This window comes from Hemicordylus capensis, chromosome 3 (genome assembly GCF_027244095.1).
Source record: "Hemicordylus capensis ecotype Gifberg chromosome 3, rHemCap1.1.pri, whole genome shotgun sequence".
In the NCBI taxonomy this organism is placed as follows: domain Eukaryota; kingdom Metazoa; phylum Chordata; class Lepidosauria; order Squamata; family Cordylidae; genus Hemicordylus; species Hemicordylus capensis.
In genome coordinates this window covers 285,827,002-285,854,687 of record NC_069659.1, presented here as the reverse complement: position 1 = coordinate 285,854,687, position 27,686 = coordinate 285,827,002, and the positions used below count along the sequence as shown (strand labels likewise).

Sequence of the window (27,686 nt, the reverse complement as noted above, 5' to 3'; positions counted from 1 at the left end):
GTGGCTTACCTAAGATCATCTGCTGAGTTTATGGCAGGGGCAAATGTTTGAACACAGAGCATAACATACAAAATACTTACAGCTGACAGTTATGTTTGTACTGTAGAAGATTGCTTGCGGTTCATGGATAGAATATTGAGTGAGTTGATCATTTTGACACTGCCACTGTTTGCATAAGGATAACTATCTGCGCAGAGCCAGCCAAAGGATTTCTGGTGTTCTAAGTGGAGTCGCGCTGCCGCTGTGCCTCCTACCCACCCTGGAGCTGGGCTGCCTCTTCCACCTGCTGGCTGCTTTTGCAGCAACCAGTGAAGCCTCTGACTGCCACATCACATTGTATTAACATCATCGCAATATGCCACAGCAGTTAGAGGTCTCGCTGGTAGTAGAAGCAGCTGGTAGGCAGAAAAGGAGGTGGTGGTGGGTGTATGGGAACAGCAGTGGGGAGCACAGGGGCAGGCACCCTAGACCTAGGCTGTCAACACCCCTTCTTGCTTGACACCCTAGGTGACCACCTGGTGGATAGGCTGGCACTCTATCTGTGTTCCATCATCCTTCTAAATACTGGCATTTCTGTATCTGTGTTCCTTTCTGGAGAAGGGTGTAATGCAGTGATGTAGTTGCAAATTCAGAAGTGCAGGCGCTCTCCATGACAGCCCCCATGGCCATGCCCACTCCAACAGCCAGAGAAACTTACTGGCACTCCGTCTCTGTGCATTCCCCCTCCGCTGCACCCCTGGTGTAATGCAGCAATATCACAAACAATATAATAGACATATGGACATCACATTCTGTCCTGTGCAATGCTTTGTGCTAGTACTGTGGATGTAAGTTGTCAGTCTTTTTTGTTTCTTGGCCGTTTGTGGGCAATTTGCTACTATTCCTCCCCAAAGGATATTTCCTGCTTCTTAATTACAAAGAGGTACTCACTGTTGGGTAGCACAGGGCTTTTCCTTCTCGGGTATAATGTTTCAGAAAGCTGAAACGATAAATATCACTTTTTTGCTCTGGAACAATAACAACAAAGTCAAAGTATTAGAATTGGAAGTGCATAAAAGGAGTTCACTCTCCTTGCCCTTAATGTTTAGACGTGTTTGAATTAGAGGACTATAGGCCTTTCTCTGGAGTAAGACACCAGGGTGAATTGGAACACAGTGGGTCAGAATCTGTGTAGCTGCAGGGAAATAGTGCTAAGTTGAAGAGCAATTTGGAAGCAAGCTGCTGAGAAATGTCTAATCCCTACTACAGACTGGCTTGGAGGCTGTACCGGCAGAGTGGCAGGGATTAGTGCTGGTGGTCTCCACCCACCTCTTCTTTCCTATTGACATACCTTGATGCTAATTTAGACCTGTGCAGCCTCTGGAGAGATGCTGCATACCTTCTTCTGAAAGATCTGTGTGTCTCTGTTGAGCAAAAGAGAGAGGAAAGGGAGGGAAATCTTAAAAACCCAATTGCCCACTTCAGTGATTTCCAAGCTGCTATTATGTTTCTAACCACGGTAATTGGCGTTACCATTTATTAATGGCTTATGTTAAAGGGAGGGGGGAGGGAGACAAAACCCGGCACCTAGCTTTGTAGTTCTGGGCACCATTGACCACAGGGCTGCTTGCTGACTTCAGGGTCAATTGATGTGCCGCTCTATACTTTAGAGTTTGTCAGTGACATTTCATTCTTGATAGCTTGCAAGGTGTTGGATGGATTTTTGGCAACCTGGACTGCCAGTCCGTTTGATCAAGAGAACATGTGGCTGGCCTATGCATACAAAGCAATCTCTTCTGTTCCGGCTTTTAAACTAATATTATAAGCTCACCTAAAATAGGTTTCTGAATTGTCATCCTACCTGGCAAATGGAAGAAACAAGATCCTGGAGTTAATCTATAAGTCATCTCTTCTAAATTCACAATAAAATGTCATATGACTACCAAAGAGAAGCCTCTTCACTCTACTTTTTTCTGTGGCTAAGGGTATAATCTGTGACAGGGGCTGCATTCTAGACAATAATCTAAACAGTGGTTTAAATTATCATGAACAAGCTGTAGTGAATCTCAAGTTTATATACTCTTTGCACATGAGGGGAGAAGATTTTAAAGCTTCCACTTTGGTTTTTTGAACAGTTTCGTAACTGAAAGTAGAACTTCCAATTTCCTCCCCTTGTGTACAATCAGGAGGAGAGGGAAAATAGAACATACAAGCCTCAGGCTTGCCACAGTTTATTCACAATAATATTATTATTTAGATGTTCATCTGAACCAAACCAGAGTCTGTGTTTTACTGAAGCTAAAATAAGAAGCAGCCTTCTGATTCCTGTGCCACCAGTGAAAAAGACAGTTAGGCTATCATTCAGACAGTGCACATATTATTATTTTTTACACCCCACAGAGATTGGGATGTGGGGGCAGGCAGGCAGGAGAAAGCAGTGTGTGAAACAGTTCTTAGGCATGTGACCATGTAAGTTGTGCTGATTTGCAATGCTGCAAATCTGGAAGAAGGTTCAAGCATTGAATGGGGGTGCAGGATAGTTAGTCTTGAAATGGGTTTTGCAGACACATGCTTTTACCCATCTAAAAGAAAAGGCTTGGGATGCTGTGAGTCACAAGTCATGTTGGCACTGTCATTATGTCAGGCATACAGTTTTTCTGCTTATATTGCTGACTATACCTTTGTATGAGTTTAGTGTCACTCACACTAGAGGTGGTTTTCAATGCTTCCTACTCAGAGGAAGTGCCTTTACCAGTGCCTTGACCTCAGCCTCAGCCCTGTTTATGCAAATGTGTGCGTACACCTTATGCAAGTTTGTATGCTTTGCCTTGACTGTTGTACTGTCAGGGTGTGGAAGCTTTATGCTCTTCCTGCCTTAAGCGTCTCACAAATCTTGGCACCTGCCTGCTGTGTAATTCATCACCTTGTGCTCATACAAGTATGTAGTAGTAGTAGTAGTAGTAGTAGTAGGAAGAAGTCTAATGTTTGTTTTTCTTTTTTCTTTTGGTTGACAGTTCATTTGTAACGGGAACAGCGTGCTGCGCACACACTTCACCTTTGAGAATCTGGGACTTGGGAAGGTAAGAGTCTCCTCTCCTGTGATGGGAACAGGAGGAAGATGAAAATCTGCTGGGGAATACCTGTGGAAGCCCTGTGACTTGACTGTTGTTGGAAATTAATGATTATCAATAACATATATGCAGACTGGACATGAAATCATCCAGTTCATGAATAGTCCAGTTCTGGGTATTGAACTCCAGACCTAACTCTTACTTCAAAGAAGTTTATACGAGCTGAAACACACACACCAATGAATAAAATTCCGTTAACTAGCTTGTACAGTTCCTTCCATTGGTCAATTATTCTTCCTTGGTTTGTGTGTTCTAAATTGCATACACATCTATAAGGCAGGATTTAGGATGGTTTTCTTAAATTTTGATTCAAATCTGCCTCCCTGCAGTATAAAACCCATTTGCTCTTCCACTGTAGTAGTAAGGAAGGACAACTAACCTTACCTTTTTGAATTTCCCTTCTCATTAGACAGCAGACCATCTGCCATTTTTGATGGTGATTTCTCCTTTGCTATCAGTGAGAATCCCAGAGCCCTGCACTGAATATTGCATCTAGCTCTGCCTGGAGAATGGCAGGTTGCTTGTTCAAGCCTGGTTACACCAATGGGAGTGGAGCTGGTAGTAGCACTGAATTTTTTATTTTATTTTTAGAATAGGAGCCATAGCTCAGCAGTGGAGCACATTTGCATGCATAAACTCCCAGATTCAATCCCTGACATCTCCAGATAGGCCTGGGAAAGACCCCTGACCGAAACTCTGAAGAACTGCTGCCAGCCAGTATATTGTAGACAATACTAAGCTAGATGGACTCAGTAGCAGGCAGCTTTATATGTTTGATCTCTTTACTGTTAATTGGGCCATAGATAATTGTTGTCACCTTGTTGCACCCTGACTTGTGCAGAATTATGTGAGCATCAAAACAGCTGAGGAAGACACCTTTCTCAACTTACTTGTGACTAGCTGCTTCCAAATGACAATTGAGAGGGCTACACTTGATTGATAGAACTGCTGTCCAGTGATGCCATCAGAAGTGAAAAGCGAGGACTGCTTTTCAGTCTTAAAAGTCTGTCCATTTTCAGAACCCAGTGTATGAGTTCGATTTCCTTGACAGAAAATTCACAAGAGTTTGTATGATAATCTTTCCTTGTATCTACATTCAAATGTATGTGGATATTTTTACTGGCTGACATGCTGTGAGCTGCCCATCCAAGAGGTATGTGCATTCACTGCTTCAGAGTCAGCCAAGAGCCCATCCATTCAGCTTCTGAAGGTGGAGGTTGTTCTGTGCCTCTGAAGCTGTGCATCATCGTTGCTGTGCCACTACTGCTATCCTTCCCAGTGGCGGCAGTAGTGCAGCAGCAGTGACGCACAGTTACAGAGGCACAGAGCAGCCTCTTCCTTTTAAAGCTGCATAGGCGGGCTCCTGGCTGGCTTGAAGCAGCGAGCATCCTTGGATTGGCAGCTCACTGTGCAGTATGTCAGCCAATGAGATTTCAAGTTCTTTTTGAACTCAGGAGTCGTTCAGTATGTAAGCATTCAACATCTCAGACTATTAATAGTTCTTGCTTTGATTTTTCTGAGTAACAGGACAGCTGCAAATCGGTTTTGAGCATTTGTAATATCCCTTCGGTCACATTTCTATAGCTGCTGGAACATACCTCCTATCTCTTTTGCTGTCTTGTATAACTAGTGGGTTGCCTTCCTTTGCTTTTCTCCTCCACTTCGAGGCAAATTCCTAAGCGTTTCAGTATAATTTCTTTAGCCAATAGTCCAGATTTCCCTTTCTTAGTCTGTACGAGGGAATCTAGATGTATCAACTTTGCTTGCAAATCTGTCATGAGATTTGACCAGTGTGTGTGATAATTTCTACCCCATCTTTCTTCCATTGTGGAACTAAAGACTGGAAAGGTGGGGTTCCCATCCAGGCACTGTTTAGACGTAGACCAGGACTTGCTTAGCTTTAGCAAGGTGACTGTTCAAGTGCCCTCAGACCATGCCCTATGTCATATTCTTGAAGCTCATGTTTTTGAGTAGCATGGTTTCATTGTCTCAAATCTATGACTCAGTGGATAGTATTGTAAAAACTGGGAGGTGGTGACAGAACCTCTGTTAAGTCATGAAAACTCAGTCTGTATGTAGCATTGGAAGGATGCTAGCTTCCTGTTTGGTTCCCCATCTGTAAAAATGGGCCTACATCACAAGGTTGTGAGGCTTAACTTTAATATTCCTTCCTGTCTGTGAGGATTGAAATGTTGAATGTAACATTTAATAGCAGAGTTGTTTAGTCACACCAAACTTTCTATAGAGTGGTGCCCATGAAGAATTTGCTGTAATGCTATGTAATAAAATGCCAACGTGGTTTGTTAATTAGCATTCCCTGTGTTTGAAGGATTGCTTGTAATGTGGTCCTTGCATTAGGCTGAAGGAACAATGATAACGCCCCCCCCCCCAACTGTGATTGTCACATTGTCTGTGAACTTGTCCAGGGTTACCTCAAATAGAAGCAATTCTTAGGAGCAAGTGTGGAGTGGTTCTTGTCACCTTTTCTGTCTTTCCCAAGGAAGCCTCCACAGATAATAAAGCTATGTAGAAAATAGGATTAAGGTAATGAACAGACAGGATGGAGTTTGAGCTTTCAATAAGGCAAAAGCCTGACTGACAGGCAGAGCTAAAGCCAGGAGCCATACAGCCAATGGGATGCTACCTACCGTGGCTGCTGAGTGTCACGGATTCCTTCCTTTTCACTGGTTGTAGTGGAATGCAGTGTGCTACCAGGCTGCCCTTCTCAGGCCTCATGTGGGGAGGAGCGGAAGTATGCACAATTTGGGTGTCTCATAGATACATGTTAACAGGTCTGTAGTTGATGGGGGTGGTTGAAGGTGGATCTTGAGCAGTTATTGATGGAATGGGACAGGGGTGTGTGTTGGTGTCTCCACACCATTCCCTGCTGGTAGCTTTATTTTTCCATTGTTGTTGAATGAATTTTCCCCAGCCATGGATTATTCTTTGGTGTTCTGGGGTGTCTTGAACCTACCAGTGTTGCCCTCACAGTGTCCAAAAGTCATTGTTGAATAGCTGCAAGTATATACCCCATTGTTGCAAGAATGTGATCTCTTGTAGTAAGAAGACTGTGGTAAAAATTCTTCCCGATCCTCCTCATTCTTGCACAAGAGATAATGTAGAGGACAGTCGAATAACTGATTTTGTATTCTGAAAAATTTGTGCATTCCCAGAAACAAGCAAGTATGCTTTCTGGCAATTTTCCTTATCTTGGAACCTTTTGAACCAAAGTATATTGTGTGTATGTTGCCTAGCTTAGGTTAATGCACAATCTCTTAATAGTCCCCTTGTTCCTGGTTGGTGTACTACCTTATTGCTAGTCTTCTGTTCTTCCTTACTCACCAACAGGACCTGGTTTTCACCCCAATTCCTATCCTTCATATACTCTACTGTTGCTTCCTCTGCTACTCCTATAATGTTCATGCTTTGTGTGTGTCTTACTCATTCTTCCTCAAATCACATTTGCACATACCGCTGCTTCCTCTTCCCCTTTCCTTCTCTTGTTGACAAGTCCTTTACTTCTGCTTCAGCAGTTCCAGGTAGAGAAGCACATGTCCTTGTAACAACTTTGACCCCATGACTTGCGATCTTGGGCATTCAGTCAATCAATCAATCAATCAATCAATCAATCAATCAATCAGTCATCTTTATTACGGTCAAAGACCATCTTTATTACGGTCAAAGATAAAGTACAGATACAATATAATAAAACTCATGCTAAATAAAATATAACTCTAGAAGCTAAGGATGATTATAATAGTAAAAAACAACTCTAGAAACTGTATGGAATTAATAAAATAAAATGCTACTGGCTAAGCCCAAAAACCTGTAAGAAGATTAAAAGAGTAAATGAATAACTATCCTTAAAAGTATGGCAACTAAAAGTATAAAATGGTTAAAATAATATATACAAGCTACATAAAAGCAATATAAAAGCAGTGATGTAAAAGGCAAATTAAAATAATTATACAATCAAGCAAATAAAATGCTCAATAGTCAGACACGCTGCCCACAGAACCTGGCAACTTTGTATGTGAAGTACCGATTGTCATCTGAGAGCAGCATCCTGGTGTAGACTTGACTGGAGCAGCCAGGGTATTTAAGAAGCAGGGGAGATAGGAGCCTGTCCCGACTGTCTTTATAAAAGGGACACGAAAGGAGCACATGGTCTATGGTTTCCACCTCCCCAGAGTCACAAGGACAGAACCTTTACATGAATGAGATCTTCTTGTATTTGCCTTCCAGAATGCCGGAGGGAAGGGCATGACACCAGGCAAGGGTGAACACCCTTCTATGGCTTGATATTTCCAATTGTGCCAAATATGCAGTGAGTGAGACTGTAAACCTACGACTGTCCAGGGCCAGAAAGCCTGTCACCTTACTTAGATCTGCCTGGCGTTCCGTGTCCAGAATCCTCTGTTTGATGACCGTTTTCGCCTTGTCCCAGCCCATTGTAAGCAAAATGGATGGAGAGAAGCCCGGCTGTGCAACTTTGTTGGAGACTGCCCATTTCCATGAGGACTAAAAGTTGTCTTGCAGGGTTAGCGAGGCCAAGTTCCATGGGCAAAGGGCTAGTTTGAGCCAGTGGTTGAGAACTGTCATCCAAACCTTCGCCTCAACTTTTATCATGCCAGTTTCCAGCCGTAGGGTGGCACTGGAGACACAGCAAGGCACTTGAAATGTCCCTCTCAGGAATTTAGATTGAACACATTCCAGTATGGCAAGATTGGATGGAAATCCTGGGTGGGCGCCATATAGTAATTGTGCCAATGACTTGGCTTCATATAGTTTGAGTGCTGCAGGTACGTAATGGCTACCTCTAGTACATAAGAATTTCACGATGGCAGAGGAGCTCCTTTGTGCTGCTAGGGCAATGTGTTCTCAATGGGCCCTTCTTGAGCCAGAGGCATGAAGGACCACCCCCAGGTACGTAAAGCAGGCGACCTGCTCAATTCTGTGCCCATCTATATTCCAACGGTGGATCTTTGGTCTTCTAGCGAAGGCCATGACCTTGGTTTCTTGATAATTTATTTCCAATTGTTCACTCTTGCAATGCTGAGATAGTGCTGCCAGCGCCCTTCTGAGACCTACAGGGGTCCTTGAGAGGATAGCAGCAGCATCTGCATAGAGTAGGATGGAGATGGGTCTTCCGGCCAGCTTGGGAGGGTGGAGGACAGGATTGCTGAGGCAGCTCACCATGGCATTGATATAGAAGTTGAACAGTAGCGGGGCTGGGATACATCCTTGTTTAACTCCCTTCTGGGTTGAAATAGGGTTTGTAAGCTGTCCTTGGGGGCTACATCTCACCTTAAGTAATGTGTGTGAAGGGCGCGGAACAGATACATCAGGCGTCGATCAATAGAAGAGGATTCAAGCTTTCCCCAAAGCTTGACTCAGGAGATTGAGTCGAATGCAGCCTTAAGGTCTATGAAGGCAGCGTAGAGGGAGGTAGATTTATTAGAAGAGTACCTTTCAATGAGATGTTGGAGCACCAGGCACTGATCAGTAGTAGATCTGCCCTCCCTAAATCCTGCTTGTTCATCTGCCAGAATCTCTTCTTGCTCTAGCCAGTAGTGATGGGTCCGGACCGGTCCGGAGGCCATTGTAAAGGCCTCCGGACTGTCTGGACCGGTTTGGACCTGGCCGGGCCGGTCCAAGTGGAGGGGGTCCCTTTAAGGGTGGGGAGGGTTTACTTACCCCTCCCGCCGCTTTGCCCTCTCCAGCGCCCGTAGTTACTGTAGAAATTGGGGCGGCAGGATACCTCCCCGCCACCCTTTTTTGCCTCCTCCTCATTGCAAAAGGCTGCGACAAGCCTTCTGTGCATGCGGTGCGCGAGCTTCATGTCTCCCCGACGCGACGGGTAGACTGGGCCTCCAATCGCCGGAGGCCCGGTCTACCCGGCCTCGTCCCGGCGGGTAGACCGGGCCTCTGGCGATCAGAGACCCGGTCTACCCGTTGTGTCGGGGAGATGTGAAGCTCGTGCGCCGCGTGCGCATGCGCAGAAGGCTTGTCGCAGCCTTTTGCAATGAGGAGAAGGCAGAAAGGGCGATGGGGAGGTATCCTGCCACCCCAATTTCTACAGTAACTACGGGCGCTGGAGAGGGCAAAGTGGCGGGAGGGGTAAGTAAACCCTTCCCGCCCTTAAAGGGACCCCCTCCACAGTGCTGGACCGCAGCTGTGCGGTTCCATGCACACCCCTACTAGCCAGTCCTTGAATTTCCCATGTATGTGCCTGGCATACAGCTTGCTGATGGTGTTGAGCAGGCTAATGGACCTATAATTAGCAGTGTCATCCCTTTGGCCCTTTTGGAATATGGGGACAATGATTGCCCACCCCCAGCCCTTTGGTATGCGGCCCTGGCAGTCAATATGGGTAAATAGCGAGGCCAGGACTGGGGCCCATCCCTCCAGGTTGCTTTTTATAAGAGCTGTAGGGATGAGGTCTTTTCCTGGGGCTTTTCCCGCTTTAGATTGTGCGACATGGGACTCAATCTCCGCTGCAGTGACCGGTGGCCAGCTAGGCAAGTCTTTTATATCCTCTGGAGGGGGACCTAAGTTTGCCGTTGCATCCTCATATAGGCTCTGGAAGTGCAATTCCCAGGTTGTTGGAGGGGTGTGGGAATCTATTGGGGTCATGCCATAGTAGGAGGAGTTGGCCGTGATGCGCCAAAATGTGGAGGAGTCCTTATCCTTGGCTGCCTGCATGTGTTGTGACCAAGTGGCCCTCATGGCCTCTCTCTTCTTGGTTGTCAATAGGTGTTTATATTGTTTCAAGATGTGAGAGATGTGAGAGGCCCTCTAGGGCATCTGCCCCGGAGCCAGCACTGTGTGAGAGGTAAGCGCATGTAAGGGCTTTCTTTGCTTCTATGCAGTCCTTATTGAACCAGGGTTTGGATGGACACCTGGGGGGCTTTGAAGTATAGTTCACCTTCCTAATTAAATGATGTTGTTCACGTACTAAAGCGTTGTATCTCTCCAGAGGGGTAAGAGATGGCTCCTCTGGTCTCGCTGATAAGTCAGGAAGCGTTCGACTGAAAGCAATTCTTTTATCATTTGATCAAGCTGAGGTGTCCATTTGGCACGGCATCTCCCCTGACCCTCTGGTAAAATATTGGGAATGTAGTGAATCTCCAGGTGTAACTGTTGGGCCAAGGGCACCAGTTGGAGGAGGAGTGGAACATGGTCACTATCTACATGAGGGATGACTTCAAAGTTCATCACCAAAGGGAGCAGGTTCATGGTAACAGCAATATATGGTGCTTGTTTTGGTACCGGATAGATATGTGAATTCACCCGGATGGTCACTTTCCAGTGAGCCATTTAGGATCTGAAGATTAAATCTGGCAGTTGTTTGTGCTAGGCAGAGTCCCACATAATTTGCTCTCAGATCCTTTGACAGGCGGGTCAGGGGTAGGAGTTCCGATCCTGGGTGAGAGGAGGATAGCTGATATCGATTAAATAAGGTGTGGTCATCTGGTTCCATCCTAGCATTGAAGTCACCTCCCATCACCACCAGCACTTCGAGGTTTGCCAGCGGTAGGTCATTTGTGTATTAAGAACATAAGAACAGCCCTGCTGGATCAGGCCCAAGGCCCATCTAGTCCAGCATCCTGTTTCTCACAGTGGCCCACCAGATGCTGCTGAAAGCCACAGACAGGAGTTTAGGGCATGCTCTCTCTCCTGCTGTTACTCCCCTGCAACTGGTACTCAGAGGCATCCTGCCTTTGAGGCTGGAGGTAGCCTTTAGCTCTCCAACGAGTAGCTGATGATAGATTTCTCCCCCATAAAGTTATCCATACCCCTCTTAAAGCGATCCGGGTTGTTGGCTGTCACCATATCTTGTGGCAGAGAATTCCACAAGTTGATTATGCATTGTGTGAAAAAGTACTTCTGTTTTTTGGTCCTAAATTTCCTGGCAATCAAATTCATGAGATAACCCCTGGTTCTAGTGTTATGTGAGAAGGAGAAGAATTTCTCTTGATCCACTTTCTCTACACCATGCATGATTTTATAGACCTCTATCATGTCTCCCTGCAGTCGTCTTTTTTTCTAAACTAAAAAGCCCCAGGTGTTGTAGCCTTGCCTCATAGGGAAGATGCTCTAGGCCCCTGATCATCTTGGTTGCCCTCTTCTGCACCTTTTCCAGTTCTACAATGTCCTTTTTAAGATGTGGTGATCAGAATTGTATGCAGTACACCAGGTGTGGCCACACCATAGCTTTGTGTAAGGGCATTATAATGTTAGCCGTTTTATTTTCAATCCTCTTCCTAATGATCCCTAGCATGGAATTGGCCTTTTTCACAGCTGCCGCACATTGAGTCAACATTTTTAATGAGCTGTCCACCGTGACCCCAAGATCCCTCTCCTTGTCAGTCTCTGACAGCTCAGATCTCATCAGCATATACTTGAAGTTGGGGTTCTTTGTCCCAATGTGCATCACTTTACACTTGCCAACATTGAACTGCATTTGCCATTTCATTGCCCACTCACCCAGTTTGGAGAGATCCTCTTGGAGCTCCTCACAATCTGTTTTGGATTTCACTACCCAAAAGAGTTTGGTATCATCTGCAAATTTGGCCACCTCGCTGCTCATCCCTCCTTCTAGATCATTTATGAATAAATTAAAAAGCACCGGTCCCAGTACAGATCCCTGGGGGACTCCACTTCTTACTTTCCTCCATTGCGAAAACTCTCCATTTATACCTACCCTCTGTTTCCTGTTAGCAATCCACACATATACTTGTCCTCTTATCCCATTACAGCTAAGTTTCCTCAGGAGTCTTTGATGAGGAACTTTGTCGAAAGCTTTTTGGAAGTCCAGGTAGACTATGTCAGCTGGATCACCTTGATCCACACACTCGTTGACACTCTCAAAGAACTCCAAAAGATTGGTGAGGCAAGATTTACCTTTGTGGAAGCCATGCTGGTTCACTCCCAGCAGGGCCTGTTCTTCTATGTGCTTTACAATTTTATCTTTGAGAATGCTTTCCATCAATTTGCCTGGAATGGACGTTAAGCTAACTGGCCTGTAATTTCCCGGATCGCCCCTGGATCTCTTTTTGAAAATCGGTGTTACATTTGCTACTTTCCAGTCCTCTGGTGCAGAACCCAATTTCAGGGATAAGTTAAATATTTTAGCAAGGAGGTCGGCGATTTCACATTTGAGTTCTTTGGGGATTCTTGGATGGATGCCATCCGGCCCTGGTGATTTGTTAGTTTTCAGTTTTTCCAGACAGTTTAGAACATCATCTCCTGTCACTTCTCTCTGACTCAGTTCTTTAGCTTCCATCTCCGAAAAGCCTGGTTCAGGAACAGGTATCCTCTGTACAGTATCCTCTGCCATGAAGACCGATACAAAGAACGTATTTAGCTTCTCTGCAACCTCCATATCCTCCTTAATAACCTTTCCACTCCCTGATTGTCTAATGGTCCAACCGCCTCCCTGGCAGGTTTCCTGCATCTGATGTATTTAAAGAAGTTTTTGTTATTCCCCTTGATGCTTTTAGCTAGATGTTCCTCAAACTCTCTTTTTGCCTCCCTTATTGTCACCTTGCATTTCTTTTGCCAGAGTTTGTGTTCCTTTCTGTTCTCTTCTTTTGGACAGGCCTTCCAATTTTGGAAGGAAGCCTTCTTCCATTTTATGGCTTCCTTGATGGTAGCCATGCTGGCATCCTCCTGGACTTAGTAGTACCTTTCCTCCTTTTTGGTATGCAGTCTAACTGGGCTTCTAGTATTGTGGTTTTGAGTAAACTCCATGCACTCTGGAGAGAAGTGACTCTCCTGATTTTCCCTTTCAGCTTTCTTTTCACCATACTCCTCATTTTGGAGAATTCCCTCTTCTGAAATTCAAAATGTCTGTGTTGGACTTCCTTGGTGATTCTCTCCCCGCATGTATGCTGAATTTGATGGCACTATGGTCACTGTTCCCTAAAGGGTAGCTGACACTGACATAATGCACCAGATCTTGGGTGCCGCTCAGAAATAAGTCCAAGGTCGCCTTCTCTCTGGTTGATTCCAAGACCAACTGTTCTAGGGCACAGTCATTCAGTGTATCTAGAAATCTGACCTCTTTGTCATGACCTGACTGTGAATTTACCCAGTCTATGTGTGGGTAATTGAAGTCACCCATGATTACAGCCCTGCCTCTCTGTGACGCCTCCCTGATTTCCTGCTGCAGCTCCCAGTCACTGTCAGCATTTTGATCAGGAGGGCGATAGCACGTCCCCTTTCAGGCCTTGTATTGTCACCCACAGGGTTTCTGTGGAGGACTCCAATCCACCTAGGTTTTCTAGCTTCTTAGATTCTATCCCTTCTTCAACATACAGAACTACTCCACCTCCAAGGCACCCCTCCCTATCCTTTCTCTAGAGTTTATATCCAGGGATAACAGTGCCCCACTGGTTCTCACAGTTCCACCATATTTCTGTTATGCCCACTATATCTATTTCTGCATTAGCAACCAAGCACTCCAGCTCACCCATCTTGGCTTGGAGGCTTCTGAGATTGAAATATAAGCACCTATACACTGAATCTCTCACCTGATATATGCTATCTTTCTTTTGACTCTTTGGCCAGCTGGCACAGGCTCCTATCTGCACTTTATGCGGTTCTGCTCTGTCCCATTCTGTTTTATCTGAATCCTTTTGCACCCTCACACTTTAAAGGATGGCTTTTGCCGAACTGAATACTGCCCAGCTCCTGTTGGCTATTTCCCAGGCGTTGTTTTAAAAGCTGCTCTGCAGCCTTTCTGATTTTAGGCGCCAGCAGTCTGGTTTCATCTTGGTTCAAGTGCAGCCCGTCCCTTTTGTACAGGCCTTGCTTTCCCCAAAATGTATCTCAGTGCGTTACAAATCTAAACCCCTCCTCCCGGCACCAATGTCTCATCCATGCATTGAAACCCCTCAGCTCTGCCTGTCTCAATGTACCTGTGCGTGGAACCGGTAATATTTCTGAGAATGCTACCTTGGGGGTCCTGGACTTCAATACACTACCTATCAGCCTAAATTTGGCTTCCAGGACCTCCCAACTACATTTCGCCATATCATTGGTGCCGACGTGCACCACGACAGCTGTCTCCTCCCCAGCACTGCCTAAGAGCCTATCTAGACGCTGCGTGATGTCCGCAACCTTCGCACCAGGCAGGCAAGTCACCGTGCGGTCAACACACGGGTCACAAACCCATCTCTCTATACCTCTAATGATTGAATCACCCACTACAAGGAGGCCCCACCCCACAGAGGAGTATCCCCTGTGCGAGAGGATATGGGCTCAGAGTTAAGAGCTCATTGCTTGAGCTCAGTCCATAGAGAGCAAATTATAGGTTTCCGTTGCTGAGGTGGTAAATATTATATACATTGATTATCAGCAGCGAATTGGGGCCAAAATGGATTAACAAGGCCATAGCATATTGTTTTAACAAGGTGAGGGGGGTTAGCGTTGCCCGCAGGGAGGTGGAGACTAGTATTGCCAAGGCTCCTTTGAGCCTACCAGTCCCAGGTACCGCCGTCAAAGAGAATTAGTGAAATCCATTGGGTGTAAAAGATTGGCTGCTGTCCAGGTTTCCTGGGCTAGGATAATATCAAATTGTGAGAGGAAGTGGTTGCAGTCTGTGTCTCTTCAATGAACCCAGCCGTCGAGGTTCCATGATATGAGCTTGATCCCATACTGGTCTGGGGGATGTCATTGTGCAGAGTCAAAGGGTGGCGGTTGTGTGAAGGGATCCTGCAATGTCATCAGGTCCACTCAGGGTTTCTGTGGGAAACATAAGTCCTGAGGGGAGATAGCAGGTGGAGCACTTTCAGGTTCCTGGGCACCCACCTCTGTGAGCGTCAGTCCTCCCTGGGAGGAAATCTCTGCAGTTTGTGTTGTAAGACCCTGTGACGCAGATGAGCTTTCCGGAGGAGTTAGCGGTAGAAGTGTCAGAGAGGGTGTTGCTGTCAAGGAGAGTTCCTGGACCCAAGCCTTGTGTGCTGGTGTCTTCTGCAGTTACAGAGAGGGGCTCGATCGATGGGGGCACTGCAGGGGCCCCTACTTCTGACAAACTACCTACTTCTAGTGATGTATTGAAGTTGTTGCTTCTGAAGTGATGACTGTCCCAAAGGAGCCTCGTCCTCCAGTTGCTCATGGCTCAACTAGGGGAACAAATGGAGTTGGGGCACGTCCTGTTCCCAGTTGTATCCAAGATGGTTTGTGGTTCCTCAAGTTGTGGAGATGATGTGTGGGTGGGTGGCGGGGCTTTGGCATTCAGATGTCTCCCTTTTACCCTCACTGGCTCCTGAGGCCATAAGAGCACCCCTCACTGGTTGTTTAGTGTGATTCAGGTGCCAAGCCAGAGGACTGACCAAAACACCAGCCACTTTTGCAGCATCTTCATGCTATTGGTCTTGCAATAGCCAGATGCATTCTACTGCCTTGCTCATTCTATCCTTTCTGAGCCTCTTTACTGCTTGCCTTTAAGCTAAACTGTGGGTAATGTTCTATTAGAAGATGTTGGGGTCCCTCTCCTGATCCATTGCTTTCAGAAGTTGGAATGTGCAACAAAATTTCATCAAATCTGTTGCTCCTGTTTGTGGCTTGGTTGGTGGTGGGTTGACCTCTGCTTTGCCCTGACCCTGCATTTCTAACACTTAGGATGTGTGAAAAGCTATGCTGTGCTGTTTGGACACCAAACACCACAGAGTCTTAAGGGATGTTGGGAGGCTCCCACCCTCAGGGGGATGGGAAACAGATGCTGTTTCTGGAAGTTGCTATTTAACTCCCTGTGTACTTCACCATCTTTGAGAGAAATGTGCAGTGGTAGCATGTTTGGTCTAAGTACAGTACTCAGACTCACATTTCATTTCCCTCCTCTGCCACTCATATCTTTGTTCTCAATTGTTCTGGGTCTCTCTTCTCTTATCTGTTTGACAGAAATACAGAATAGGGATTTATTCCAGAAGAAAGCATCTGGATATGTTCAGAATATAGTAATTTGTGAAATTTATCTAAACCCTTTTTAGGTTGCATTAGTCCATGGTTGCGAGAGGTTCAGATGCTTCATGAATCCAGATCGGAGCCTTATATAGCTGATCTACTGTACCATGAAAGTTCTGGTATCAAATTTTCTGTCTTTCTGTCTCTCTCTCTTCTTTCTCTCTCTTCCTTCCTTCCTTCCTTCCTTCCTTCCTTCCTTCCTTCCTTCCTTCCTTTCAAAGTATGTGTCGTAGAAATCAGTAAAGCCTGGAGAAGGGCAAAAATAAGTTTGATATACAAAATGCCTTGCACAGGAAGACAAGCTGAAAAGGTTAGAACTGTTCACTTTTAAAAGATGAGGCCAAAGAGGAATCTGGTAAGTGGCTTATATGATGGACTACAAAAATGATCAGGAAAACAAAATTTGTATGGATTTCAAGGCTGCTGAACAAACTCTAGGTCTCTACAACTTTGGCCCTCCAGCTGTTGTTGGCCTACAACTCCCATCATTCCCAGCTACAGTGGCCAGTAGTTAGGAATGATGGGAGATATAAGCCCCCAAACAGCTTGAGGATTCAAGTTGTGTAGCTTGTATTACACAAAATGAGACTGTTCACATGAGCAACCCTACCCAGGCTTGCACAGCCCTACCCGGGTTGGCCTGCCCATGTGGAGCGCTGAGATTGGGCCTGATCCTGGCACTGCCCTGCCAGATAGTCTGAGTTTTTAACCTGGGCTTTACTGGAGTAGAAGGGCACAAGTGCACCCTTCTACCCCAGTCCCCGGACGTGTGTATGCTCGGCTGCCTGGCAGTGGGGGAATCCCCCTGTGCACTGTGCTCCTTGTGCAATGCATTGTGGGATGTCAGAAGACAGCTCCCAGCTCTGCTGCTCGCTGCAGCATGGCCCATGTGCTGCACAAGTGACAGAGCTTTCTGAACCACTTTGATTGTGTGCGAGGAGGCATGTAGGAGCCTCCCTACCCACTCCCGGGATTTTCAGTTGTGTGACTGACCTTAATAAATGTCTACACTACTTGCAGTGGTTTTATGGATCTTGCTGCCACATGTCTGATGTGGCAGCATAGTGTCGGGGAGTTCAGAACAGTAACTAGATACACTTATGAACAGTAAAGACAATTACAATGCATCCTTCTGCAAGATGTCTTTCAAACAATAAACTGTCAGAGGCTAGAGAAGAATGGGGGAAAGATGGTGGGAGTGAGTGATGTGTGTACACTGAAATGTGCATGCATGTAGGGTGTTGTTCTGTTGGTCTGTGATATTAAGATTCTCTCTAAAGCTTCTAGAACTGGCCACTATAGAAAACAGAATACTGAGCTGGCTGGCTGGACCATTAGTCTGATTCAATGATGAATTCATTTTTAATGCTCTAACATGTACCTTAATCCCATAACTCAATAAGAAGCCCGGTAGAAGCAAGTTAGAGTTAGCTGTATTATCTCCAAACAGCCCTTTTCTTCTAAATACTCTTTTTCTTAAAAGTACTTGTGGCAGCTTTTCCTTTATTTTAAAAGTACCCTCTAATTTTTCTTTTTCAGTTCTCGATCTTCTTAACCCTTTGAAATTGGCTTCATGCCATCTCTGACACCAAACCAACACCTTTGCCTTTCCCCACTTCTTATCCCTTTATAGCAACAGATGTTGAAATTTTGTATCCCTTTTATCTGCCCCCTTTAACCTCTTCCTGTAATTAGGTTCCCCTTGTTAGCAGTACAAAGTGGGCTGGTCCGCTACCTACCCTGCCTTTTGAGCCATTGTGTCTGAGCACATGTGGTTTTGGGTGTTTTGGAAAAGTCCCTTCCCCCTTAGGTAATAGTGGTGGGCGGATGGACAAAAATTGCGGCTTTTTTTGTTCTTCATTTATCTTTGCCAAGGGAAGAAAAAACGGGGGAGGGGTCGGGAGCACATGTGAAGAGACAGCCACAGACCTTTGCTTCTCATCCAGTTTGGTTTCCTGTTCCTTTCCTCTTTTGGTATTGTTTTTTCTTTTTTCTTCAGGTGCTTAGGGCAAGTCCCTTTTGATGTCCCCAGAAAGCTGGTATAGTGCATGCAACCAGCTAAGAGGGGTGTGTGTGTGCATGTGTGCATGAGCTCATGCACATGCTTATATAAACTTCAGGAAGCTACCAGGTGGCTTTTCATATGCATTTTTTGCATATTAGAATTGACCACTACACAGACAGAAAATGGCAAATTCTGATTGTCACTGAGGTTGGCTTTGCATGTTACAGAAGCAGTGGCAGAGAATGCAAAAGTGACTCCCACAACCTCTCTTCAGACTTCTGCTGTAAATGCACACTGTACTTTTGCACACTTTACCAAAAGCACAAAAAGAAGATGCATGAATCATTTCTGCATCTTTTGTTGTCACTTCTAGTAAAATACAAAGCTGCTTTTAGGCAAGCCTTCAGTGTGAACTTTATATATACACGCTATATATAAGCAGAAAGTCTGGTTTCTTGTTTCTGTTTCCTCTTCACAGCATTGAGACACTGCAACATGGGGTCTGGAAACCTTGACTATGCATACGTTGCTTTTCACCATTTTGTTTGTTGCTCCCAGTTTCTGTTCGGATCAAGTTCAGCATTCATTTAACAATATAATCTTGGATCCAGTCTTTCTTAAACATGACCCATAGGTCCTCAAATACTCTCCTCCCAGACAGTGGGCTGGTTCTCACAATCTTGTAAATGTCCGGAGGGGTGGAATCTAAGACTTTCAGAGCCGCACCTGCTCCCCTTTTGCACTCGTGAGAATATAGATAAGATTTCTGCTGTCAGATTGGCAACATGCCAGCCTGAGCTCCTCTCAGCATTGGTAATCTTAGTTCTGATGCATGGGTGTCCACAGGACATTTTCCGAGCAGAGAAGCGGGTGTTAGTGCAAGGCCAGCAATCCTATACCCCCTCCCTGGGAATATGCTCTATTGAATTCATTAGGAACTGTCTCAGTGCCCCCTCTCTAGAAGCCCATGATCTGATGTTGGAAGGAGGAGTTTGGCCTGGTGTGTTACCAACCTGGCAGCAGCAATCTTCTCTGAGTTCTCGTGATTGTAAAACGGGAGCAGATGTGGCTCTGGAAGTCTTAGATTCCACTCCTCCCGACATTTACAAGATTGTGGTCCCAGTGTATACTGGTGCAATGGATTACTATTCAGAGTAACATTGTCATTTGCCCAAATTATCTCTTGGCATTTGTGAAGTCAGGGGATGGAAGACACAAGACAAAAATTAAAACATGTAATTTGTGACACTCCATATATTGATTTTTGGAAGCTTAAATATAACATGGATAAGAACATAACTTGACAGCACACGTTACCTTTTGTGAAATACTAACTGCTTTCCCCCTTTTTAGGGAGAAGCCACAGCTCAGTGGCAGTATGCATATGTTGTATATTTATTTATTTATTATTACACTTGTATACCGCCCCAAACTTGTGTCTCTGGGCGGTTCACAATGATAAAACAGTTTAAAACACACATAAAAACACACAAAAGCAATTAAAAACTATCAATTTAAAAATTAATCATAGAATTAACCTATACATGATCAAGAAGCTGAAAAAGCCTGAGTAAAAAGATGGGTTTTAAAATGTTTTTTAAAAATTGTCAGAGATGGGGAGGATCGTATCTCAATAGGGAACACATTCCATAGTCCCCGGGCAGCAACCAAGAAGGCCCGTCTCTGTGTGGCTACCAGACGAACTGGTGGCAACTGGAGACAGACCTCCACAGACTACTGCAATGGACGGTGGGGCTCATAATGAAGAAGACGTACTCTCAAATACCCAGGGGGAAGCCCACAGGCAAGAAATGAAGGCATGTTCCCTCTCCTGCTATTGCACTTCTGCAACTGGTATTCAGAGGCATCTTGCCTTTGAACCTGGAGGCAGTCTGTACTTGTGTCATGTGTCGTGATTTTCCTCATGTGCCATGTCTAATTCTAGTAGTTACATTTCATTCCTGCCCTTCCTCCAAAGAGTTCAGGAGAGCATATTAAATTTTCCTCCCCATTTATTCTTACCAAAGCCCTGTCACCCACTGAGCTTCCCAGTGCCTGAGCAGGGATTTAAACCTGAGTCTCCCCACTCCTAGTTCAACACTCTAACCACTACAGCATACTAGCTGGTGGGGACTATTTTGGCTGACTTCTAATGTATAGGGCCTAGCTGCTGCAGGCACTTGATAAAATCTTTAGTATTGGTGTACATATATTGCTTAGAGTAGTGCCATCTGCATGGAGGACCTTTTGGTAGGGGACAGTTAAGATTGTAAAATCCATATTTTGATGTGATGTGAATCGCTTATTTCAATCCCAGCTGTAGGAGTGCACAAACATTTTCATGACTGGCTCTAATGCAGCCAAAGAGAAAGGAAACCGACTCCAAAACAATGGCTGACCTTCCACACAGAGGAACACCGACGTCTGCATTAGGGACCCCCTGGGGCTGCTGCACAATGTGAAGGCCAGTCCTGATGGTTTTGTGTGACAAGGCAATTGCATGGTAACTTAAAAGCAGCATCTGGGCAGTTGCATGGCACAGTTCCCATTGTTTCCAATGGGAGTAGCGCTGAACAACTGCCTGGATACTGTTTTAAGTTGTTGCGCAACTGCCCTCTTGTGCAACACTGGGGCTGCCTTTCATGTTGCACAGCAGCCCCAGCAGGTCTCATGCCAGCGTTTCTACTACATGGAACATTGGCCTCTATGTGAGGCTTATTACAAACAAATATTATATGTATGCCCATCAGGTTTTGGCAGATTGCAATTTTGAAGACTGCTATCTTTCTCTTTTGGTGACATATTGGGAGCTACCCTTCTTCTCTTGCTCGTTGTAATGCATACATAGATGTTGGGTGTTGAGTTGTGCTGATACATTCCTGGAAGATCTGTATATAAGAGCCAAATGTTTTCCTAAAAGCTGGGGTAAGGCACAGCATGCTTCATGCTGGGCTCAAGGTAAGATGTATTGAATATCTATTGCAATGTTGGTGTGCCATGCTCCCCTGCTAATGGGGCAAGGAGGCACCCTTTTAACATGGTGATTCTCTTTGTTTAGCAGGGAGAGAGTAACTGGACCTATTCACCCCAGTGGTATATAAATATTTGTTGTTGTTGCCATCTGCCATAATGAATCTGGGAAGATTTCTAAAGCATGAACTAAAATATTGTGTGCATTAATGTTCTATTCACGATAGTCAATGTTTTCACTGTGGTTGTATCTTCTTTGCTGATGTTCAATATTTATGTTACCTCCTCAAGGAATTCTGACCAGAATTAAGACAGATTCATCTTTGGGAGTGCAGTCTGATTCAAAGATTGTTCAGAAAGGTAGTGTTGTCTTCTCAGCTGCTGGGTGAGGACATCTCACGTGGATTATCCTTCCTGGCATGCTCCAGTGCAGGACATCATCAATTTTAAAATTGTAAGCCTTTAAAGAACCCGGGAGGATAACCCCTCCCAGTTTAGTTCATCCTGCTACGCTCCAGCGCAGTCGACGGAGCACCACTCCTCTAGCTTTGCCTCATCCTTCATCTTGAATTCTATAACTGCCACCCTTTTCCCTCCTTGCTTCTCCTCCCTTGGGCCTGCTAACTCAACCCTCCACAAAAAAACCCTTTCTTCGATTCTCCGCTTTTCTGCCGTTCCTCTCTCTCCTGCTGAACTGACCTGGTCTTTCCTTCTGCCTCCCCCTATGGAGCCCTAAGGACTGGGCATTCTGCAAGCCCTGCTCCCAAAACAGAAACAGTTGACGGAGCAGGCAGCATCGAGCGGGGCCCAGCACCACCGTGCGCTGATCTCCACCTCCCAAGCCACCCCGGCATGGACCAACGCATCCAGATCGGGAGCGAGCACCACCTGCAAAGGCATGGACCCAACTTCGGGCCACCATGCCACGGAGCGGGCTACAAGGGCACGCATGAGGAGGTGCGATCGCTCCACTTCACCCCATGCCCGCCTAGAGAGCACCTACTTCGAGACCTGGCAGGAGGCTGATCGGAGCCCTCCTCATCTGGCCACAGCCGCAGCTGCGGCCACCAAACCCAGCAGCTCCACTGCCCAGAGAGGAGAAAATGGATCTTCCTAATGGCGGCGAGGAGGAAACGATGGAGGACTCCGCCACGGAGGGCCATAAGAGCCAGGAAACTATGCAAGAGGGCAGTGTGGGCACAGGAGACTCCAGCGCGACCCAGCTCCTGCAGCAGCCCAACCAACCGGAACGCAAGCCCAGCGAGGAGGCGGTGAGTCCCAGTAAGGGAAAATCTGCCTTACCTGTGGAAACCCTCTCCCTAGACCCTTCCTTCCCTCTGCCAAATGCCCCTGCATCCCCTACTATGCTGGGCACGCAGGCATGGATGGACTGGTTCACTGGTATGCTCCAGCAAACTATGGGCAGCATCCCCCATCCCAAGCCTCACAAAAAAGGGGCAAGGCGCAGAGCAGATCACACCTCCCCCTCCTTATCGGAGGACTTGGACCGCTCAACAGACTCTGCAGAGTCCCCAGTTAAAAGGAGGAGGAAGGGCCATAGGGGCCAGTGCCACTGTAGCCACAAAGGGAGGCTCCATAAGAAATACAGGAAAACACCCAGGCGCCGCCCCCTCCGCGGATATTTCAGAATATGAGTCACCTGACCCCCACCCTGGCAGGCCTGCAGAACCTATGTCTCCCTGAGACTGGGAAACCCCTGTAGAGTAGCCCACAGAGCCTGGATTGTCTACAGATCTACCCACTAACCCAGATCCTGGAGCGGACTCAAAAGAGGAGAGGGCATGGTCGGATGGCCACCAAATAGAGCAGGCCTTACATTCATGCAGATTGTTTCCCCCTGAGGATTTTTCAAACCTATTTGTGAAAGCCTTCAAACCCTGGGCCTCACGATTGAAGGCTTGAAAGACCATACTACCCCTTCCAAGGAGTCAGTAGTGCTTCCCTCCACACCACCTGCAGACCTTCTGTTTCCTTTACCGGAGACCTTCACGGAGGTTCTGCGTCAGGAGTGGCAGGTCCCAGCCGTGCACTGGCCAATAAGCATTACGGCTTCATCCCCTCAGCAACCGCCCTATTCCAAGTGCCTCCGGTGCACGCTCACATGGCCGCTCTCACGTTGGGAGCCGTGCTACCTAAGGATGGAGAGTCGGTCCTTAAGGACCCCACTGAAAAGCAATGGGAATTTCAACTAAAGAAAAATAATGAATGTACCTCACTCTCCATTAGGACCTCCATCGCAGCCTCCATCCTGTTCAGGGCCGTTCTACTCTGGACAGATGAGCTATTACAATCCCCAAAGCTGGACCTCTACCAGCAGAGGCAAACCCTCTTAAAAATTCAAAAGGCGCAGGCATTCATAGCAGATACAACACTAGATGCGGTGCGTTTTGGGGCCTGCGCCATGGATAACAACGTGGTAGCTAGGTGTGTGCTATGGCTAAAACACTGGCAAGTAGACTCCACGTCTCGAACCAACTTGTCAGCAAGTCCCTCTCCGCCACCAAACTATTTGGCGACAAGGCCTTAAAGGAGATCCTGGTGGAGACTAGGGACAAGAAGAAGGCACTTACATCTGCCACACACAAGGAGGACAAGCGCCCAAGCAGGAGATTCAGTCAACCCCTTCAGCCCTTTCGTCCGGGCTACCACCTCACCGAAAGAGTCCCCAGGCAACAGTGCACTGGAAGGAATAGGCAATGCTTCAACACCAGACCTAATCCTCCAAAGCAGCAATTTGGCCAGCAAAACCAGTCATGCCAGGCCTTCTGACTCCGGTCACGTGGGAGGTCGGCTAACTCAGTTCTATTACGCCTGGGAGATCTCCATAACTGACAAATGGGTCCTCGACACAGTCAGGAACAGATGCAGGTTAGAGTTAATGTCAACCCCCCGACACCGCTTCATGTCAATGCTGAGGTCAAAATCGTGCCAGAAACACACGGCTTTAATACAGGCAATAGAGCACCTCCTCAGCATCAACACAGTAGAACCGGTTGCCATGCAGCAGCACTGTCAAGGTATCTACTCCATATCCATCACCATGCCAAAAAAAGATGGATCATCCCAGGCAGTCCTGGACCTCAAGTACCTGAACAAATGGATCAAGCACAGAAGGTTCAGAATGGAAACGTGCTCCATAGCGGAAAACCTGCATTCACGTCCCAATACGTCCAGACTCCCAGCGTCTGCTGCACTTCTTTTACCAGAGACACTATTACCAATACAAGGTGCTGCCATTTGGGCTGTCATCAGCACCGAGGACATTCACCAAGGTGATGGCCCCACTAGTGGCCCACCTCAGGCTCTGGGGAGTCAGGCCATTTGCTTATCTAGACGACATCCTCATACAGTCCAGAGGCGGCTCCACCCAAGATGTATCCACCACGCTTGAGACGCTGTCTTCACACGGGTTCTTAGTAAACGAAACCAAGAGTCATCTGACACCCTCCACACAGATCCAGCACCTGGGATTAATCATAGACACCATACGAGACAAGCTATTTCTCCCCAGCAAAGGAAGGACCAAGATCCTAGACCTCATTCGCAACATGACCTCCAACAGAATGTGCATCATGGCATTAGCACAACTTCTGGGACTAATGGTTTCTACCATGGAGGCGGTGCCATGTTTACGTTTCCACCTCAGACCACTGCAGTGGTTCCTCTTATCACACCAGCAAGAGATTGCACTGAGACGCCAAACAACAATCCTGCTGTCCACCCCGGTCAAGAAATCTCTGAGCTGGTGGAAAACCCTCAGCCAGGGAAAGCCCTTCCTGGACCCCCACAGGTGATACTGACAACAGACGCCAGTTCCCACGGATGGGGGGCACACTGCCTCTCACGCTCAGCCCAGGGCACATGGATGCTTCAGGAGAAACACCACAGCATGAACTGGCTAGAGTTGAGGGCCATTCGGCTAGCACTCAAAGCCTTCACCCAACTGGTCGACTCCAAGGATGTGCTCATCAGAAGGGACAACATGACCACCAAGGCACATGTAAACTGTCAAGGAGGGACCAGATCCCGCTCACTACACGGAGAAGCAGTTCTCCTCTTGCAGTGGGCAGGGAGTCACCTCACCTCCATCATAGCCCACCACGTCAGCTGCGCAATGAGCATACAAGCAGACTGGCTGAGCCGCCAGAAACTATCCAGCGGAGTGGAGGCTCAACCCCGAGGTCTTCAGGTTTATCATGGAGGCCCTGGGATGGCCGGAGGTGGACCTCTTCGCATCTCAACACAACTCTCAACTGACACGCTTCTTTGCACGCTTCCCCTGTCCACCAGCGGAAGCAGTGGATGCCATGTCCAGCCATGGCCCCAAGAGCTCCTGTACGCATTTCTACCAGTATCATGACTCGCCAGGTTCCTATGCTGGGTTCGGTTGCTGGAGGCACGGGCAATCCTGGTCGTACCTCATTGGCCATGATTCATCCATGGTTCCCGGAGATCCTACATCTAGCGGTGGATGGTCCATGGTTCCTCCCAGCAAGAAACGATCTACTCAGCCAAGGGCCAATCCTTCACTATGACCTGACCTGGTTCAGGCTTGCCGCCTGGCGAATGAGCGCAGCCTGCTAGGTCGCTTAGGTTACGACAAGACCCTGCTGATGGGGACAAGGTCCTTTTTTTGCTTACTGCTACGTCAGAGTACGCTTACAGGAGGGTAGCAAAATTTCTTTTCATAGCAAGTAAGATTCGGTTTAGAGTGATTGAGGTACGAGATGCCGGGTTGTGCACTTCAGATTAACTGTTTTTATTTGAATGAAAATAGTTATGCATATGGTATTTGAAGTTATTAATGTTTTATGTGTTTTGTTGTTGTTGTTTCCCTTCTTTTTCTTGTATTTATGCTGGCCTTGGGCCGAAATAAACACATACATGCGACGAGAGTCCTGGACACCCTGTTGGCATCCAGACGACCTTCCACAAACAGAATTTACCAGTCCACCTGGCGCGTATTCCTCCACTGGTGCAGGCAACGCAAGCTCATACCCACAGGCTGCGGCCTCCCGGAACTATTGGCCTTCCTTCAGGACAGGCTGGACAAATGTCTGTGAGTGAATACAATTAAGCGCCATGCGGTGGCACTGGGAACTCTGCTGACCAAGGGGAAGAGCATATCGTCTCACCCTCACTTGAAACGGTTCCTGCAGGGAGTGACACTTATATCACCGCTGGTGGTGCACAGATTCCCCACCTGGGACCTGCACGAGGTCCTTAGGGTCCTCCACGCTCCCCCATTCGAGCTGCTATGCTTGATCTCGCTGCGGATACTCTCCATGAAGACGGCATTCCTAGTAGCCATCACCTTTGCTAGGCATATGTCAGAGCTCAGGGTGCTATCTGCCAGCAACAGGTTCTGCATATTCTCCTTGGATTCGGTGACACTGATACCTGATCCCTCATTCTAACTAAAGGTGGCTTAAGTCTTCCATAGATCCCAAAACCTAGTTCTGCCCTTCTTCTGCCTGAATCCCTCCCACCTTCAAGAGAAGGAATAGCACAAACTGGATGCCTGCCGTTGCCTAAAGGCCTACCTCAAAGACATCACCATTCAGAGCCTCGGAAATCTTCTTTGTTTCCTTCTTACCATCTACAATGGAACAACCTGTATCATCAGCTACCCTTGCTAGATGGATAAAAGCCTGTATTGCCCTGGCATACGAGGTACAACACTTGCCTACCCCGCTGAGGCTAATGGCTCACTCCACCCACTTAGCGACAGCCTCAGCAGCATTCTCCACAAATGCCCCCCTTGAGGACATGGTCCACTCCTACTACCTTAACCAGACACTACAAGCTCGATCTCTGGCACTCCTTTTGGCATGTGTGTTCTGCAACATGTTCTTCCGCCCCAGTAGCCGGCAGCGCCCTCCCTCCCAGGGTCTTTTAGCTGTGGTATGTCCCACGTGGGATGTCCTCACCCAGCAGCTGAGAAAGGAGCATTGGTCACTCACCGTGAAGGCTTCTTCTTGCTGCCAGTGTTGAGGACATCTCGACCCACCCTGTGCACCCTTGGCTACTGGTCTCTTTCCTCAATATCTGACCTATACCTACCCTACCAACTAGCCTGTATTGTATTATATATTCTCTACCTTCTAGAGGCTTGGCTGTTCTAACTAAACTGGGAGGGGTTATCCTCCCGGGTCCTTTAAAGCAGTGTTTCTCAAACTTTTTGGAGTCAAGGACCGCTAAATTCTTCGTGCAGAGTTTCAAGGACCGCTACATTCTTCATGCGCAGTTTGCCGGACCAGCAGTTAGTAAAGGGGTTTCAAGTCTGTCTGTCTATCTATCTATCAGACTTCTGTACTGCCCAAAACTTAAATCTCTGGGCAGTTTAGAATGAAAATTATATAAGCATTAAAATAATTAAATTTGGAATCTTTTGCAAACATGGAATATTAGGGGTTCTTAACCTTGGGTCCCTCAGTTAAACTCCCATAACCCCCAACAACAATGGCATTTGGCCATTATGGCTGGGGATTATGGGAGTAGAAGTCCACCAACGTCTAGGTACCCAAGGTTGAGAACCCCTGAATCTAAAAGCCTGGGTGAACAAATTTGTCTCCAGTATGTCTGGAGTGGAGGTGCTTGTGATTACT

General features: G+C 46.8%; 1 protein-coding gene across 2 annotated transcripts in view; it reads left to right on the top strand.

Moving 5' to 3' along the window:
• The window catches only part of FBXW4 (F-box and WD repeat domain containing 4), a 134,658-nt gene that overhangs the window by 83,722 nt on the left and 23,250 nt on the right, over nucleotides 1-27,686 (top strand). For both annotated transcript variants that reach the window (XM_053311207.1, XM_053311208.1), the window contains exon 6: nucleotides 2,994-3,059. In XM_053311207.1, the coding sequence (XP_053167182.1) occupies nucleotides 2,994-3,059 (66 nt within the window). The remainder of the gene's footprint in view (nucleotides 1-2,993; nucleotides 3,060-27,686) is intronic.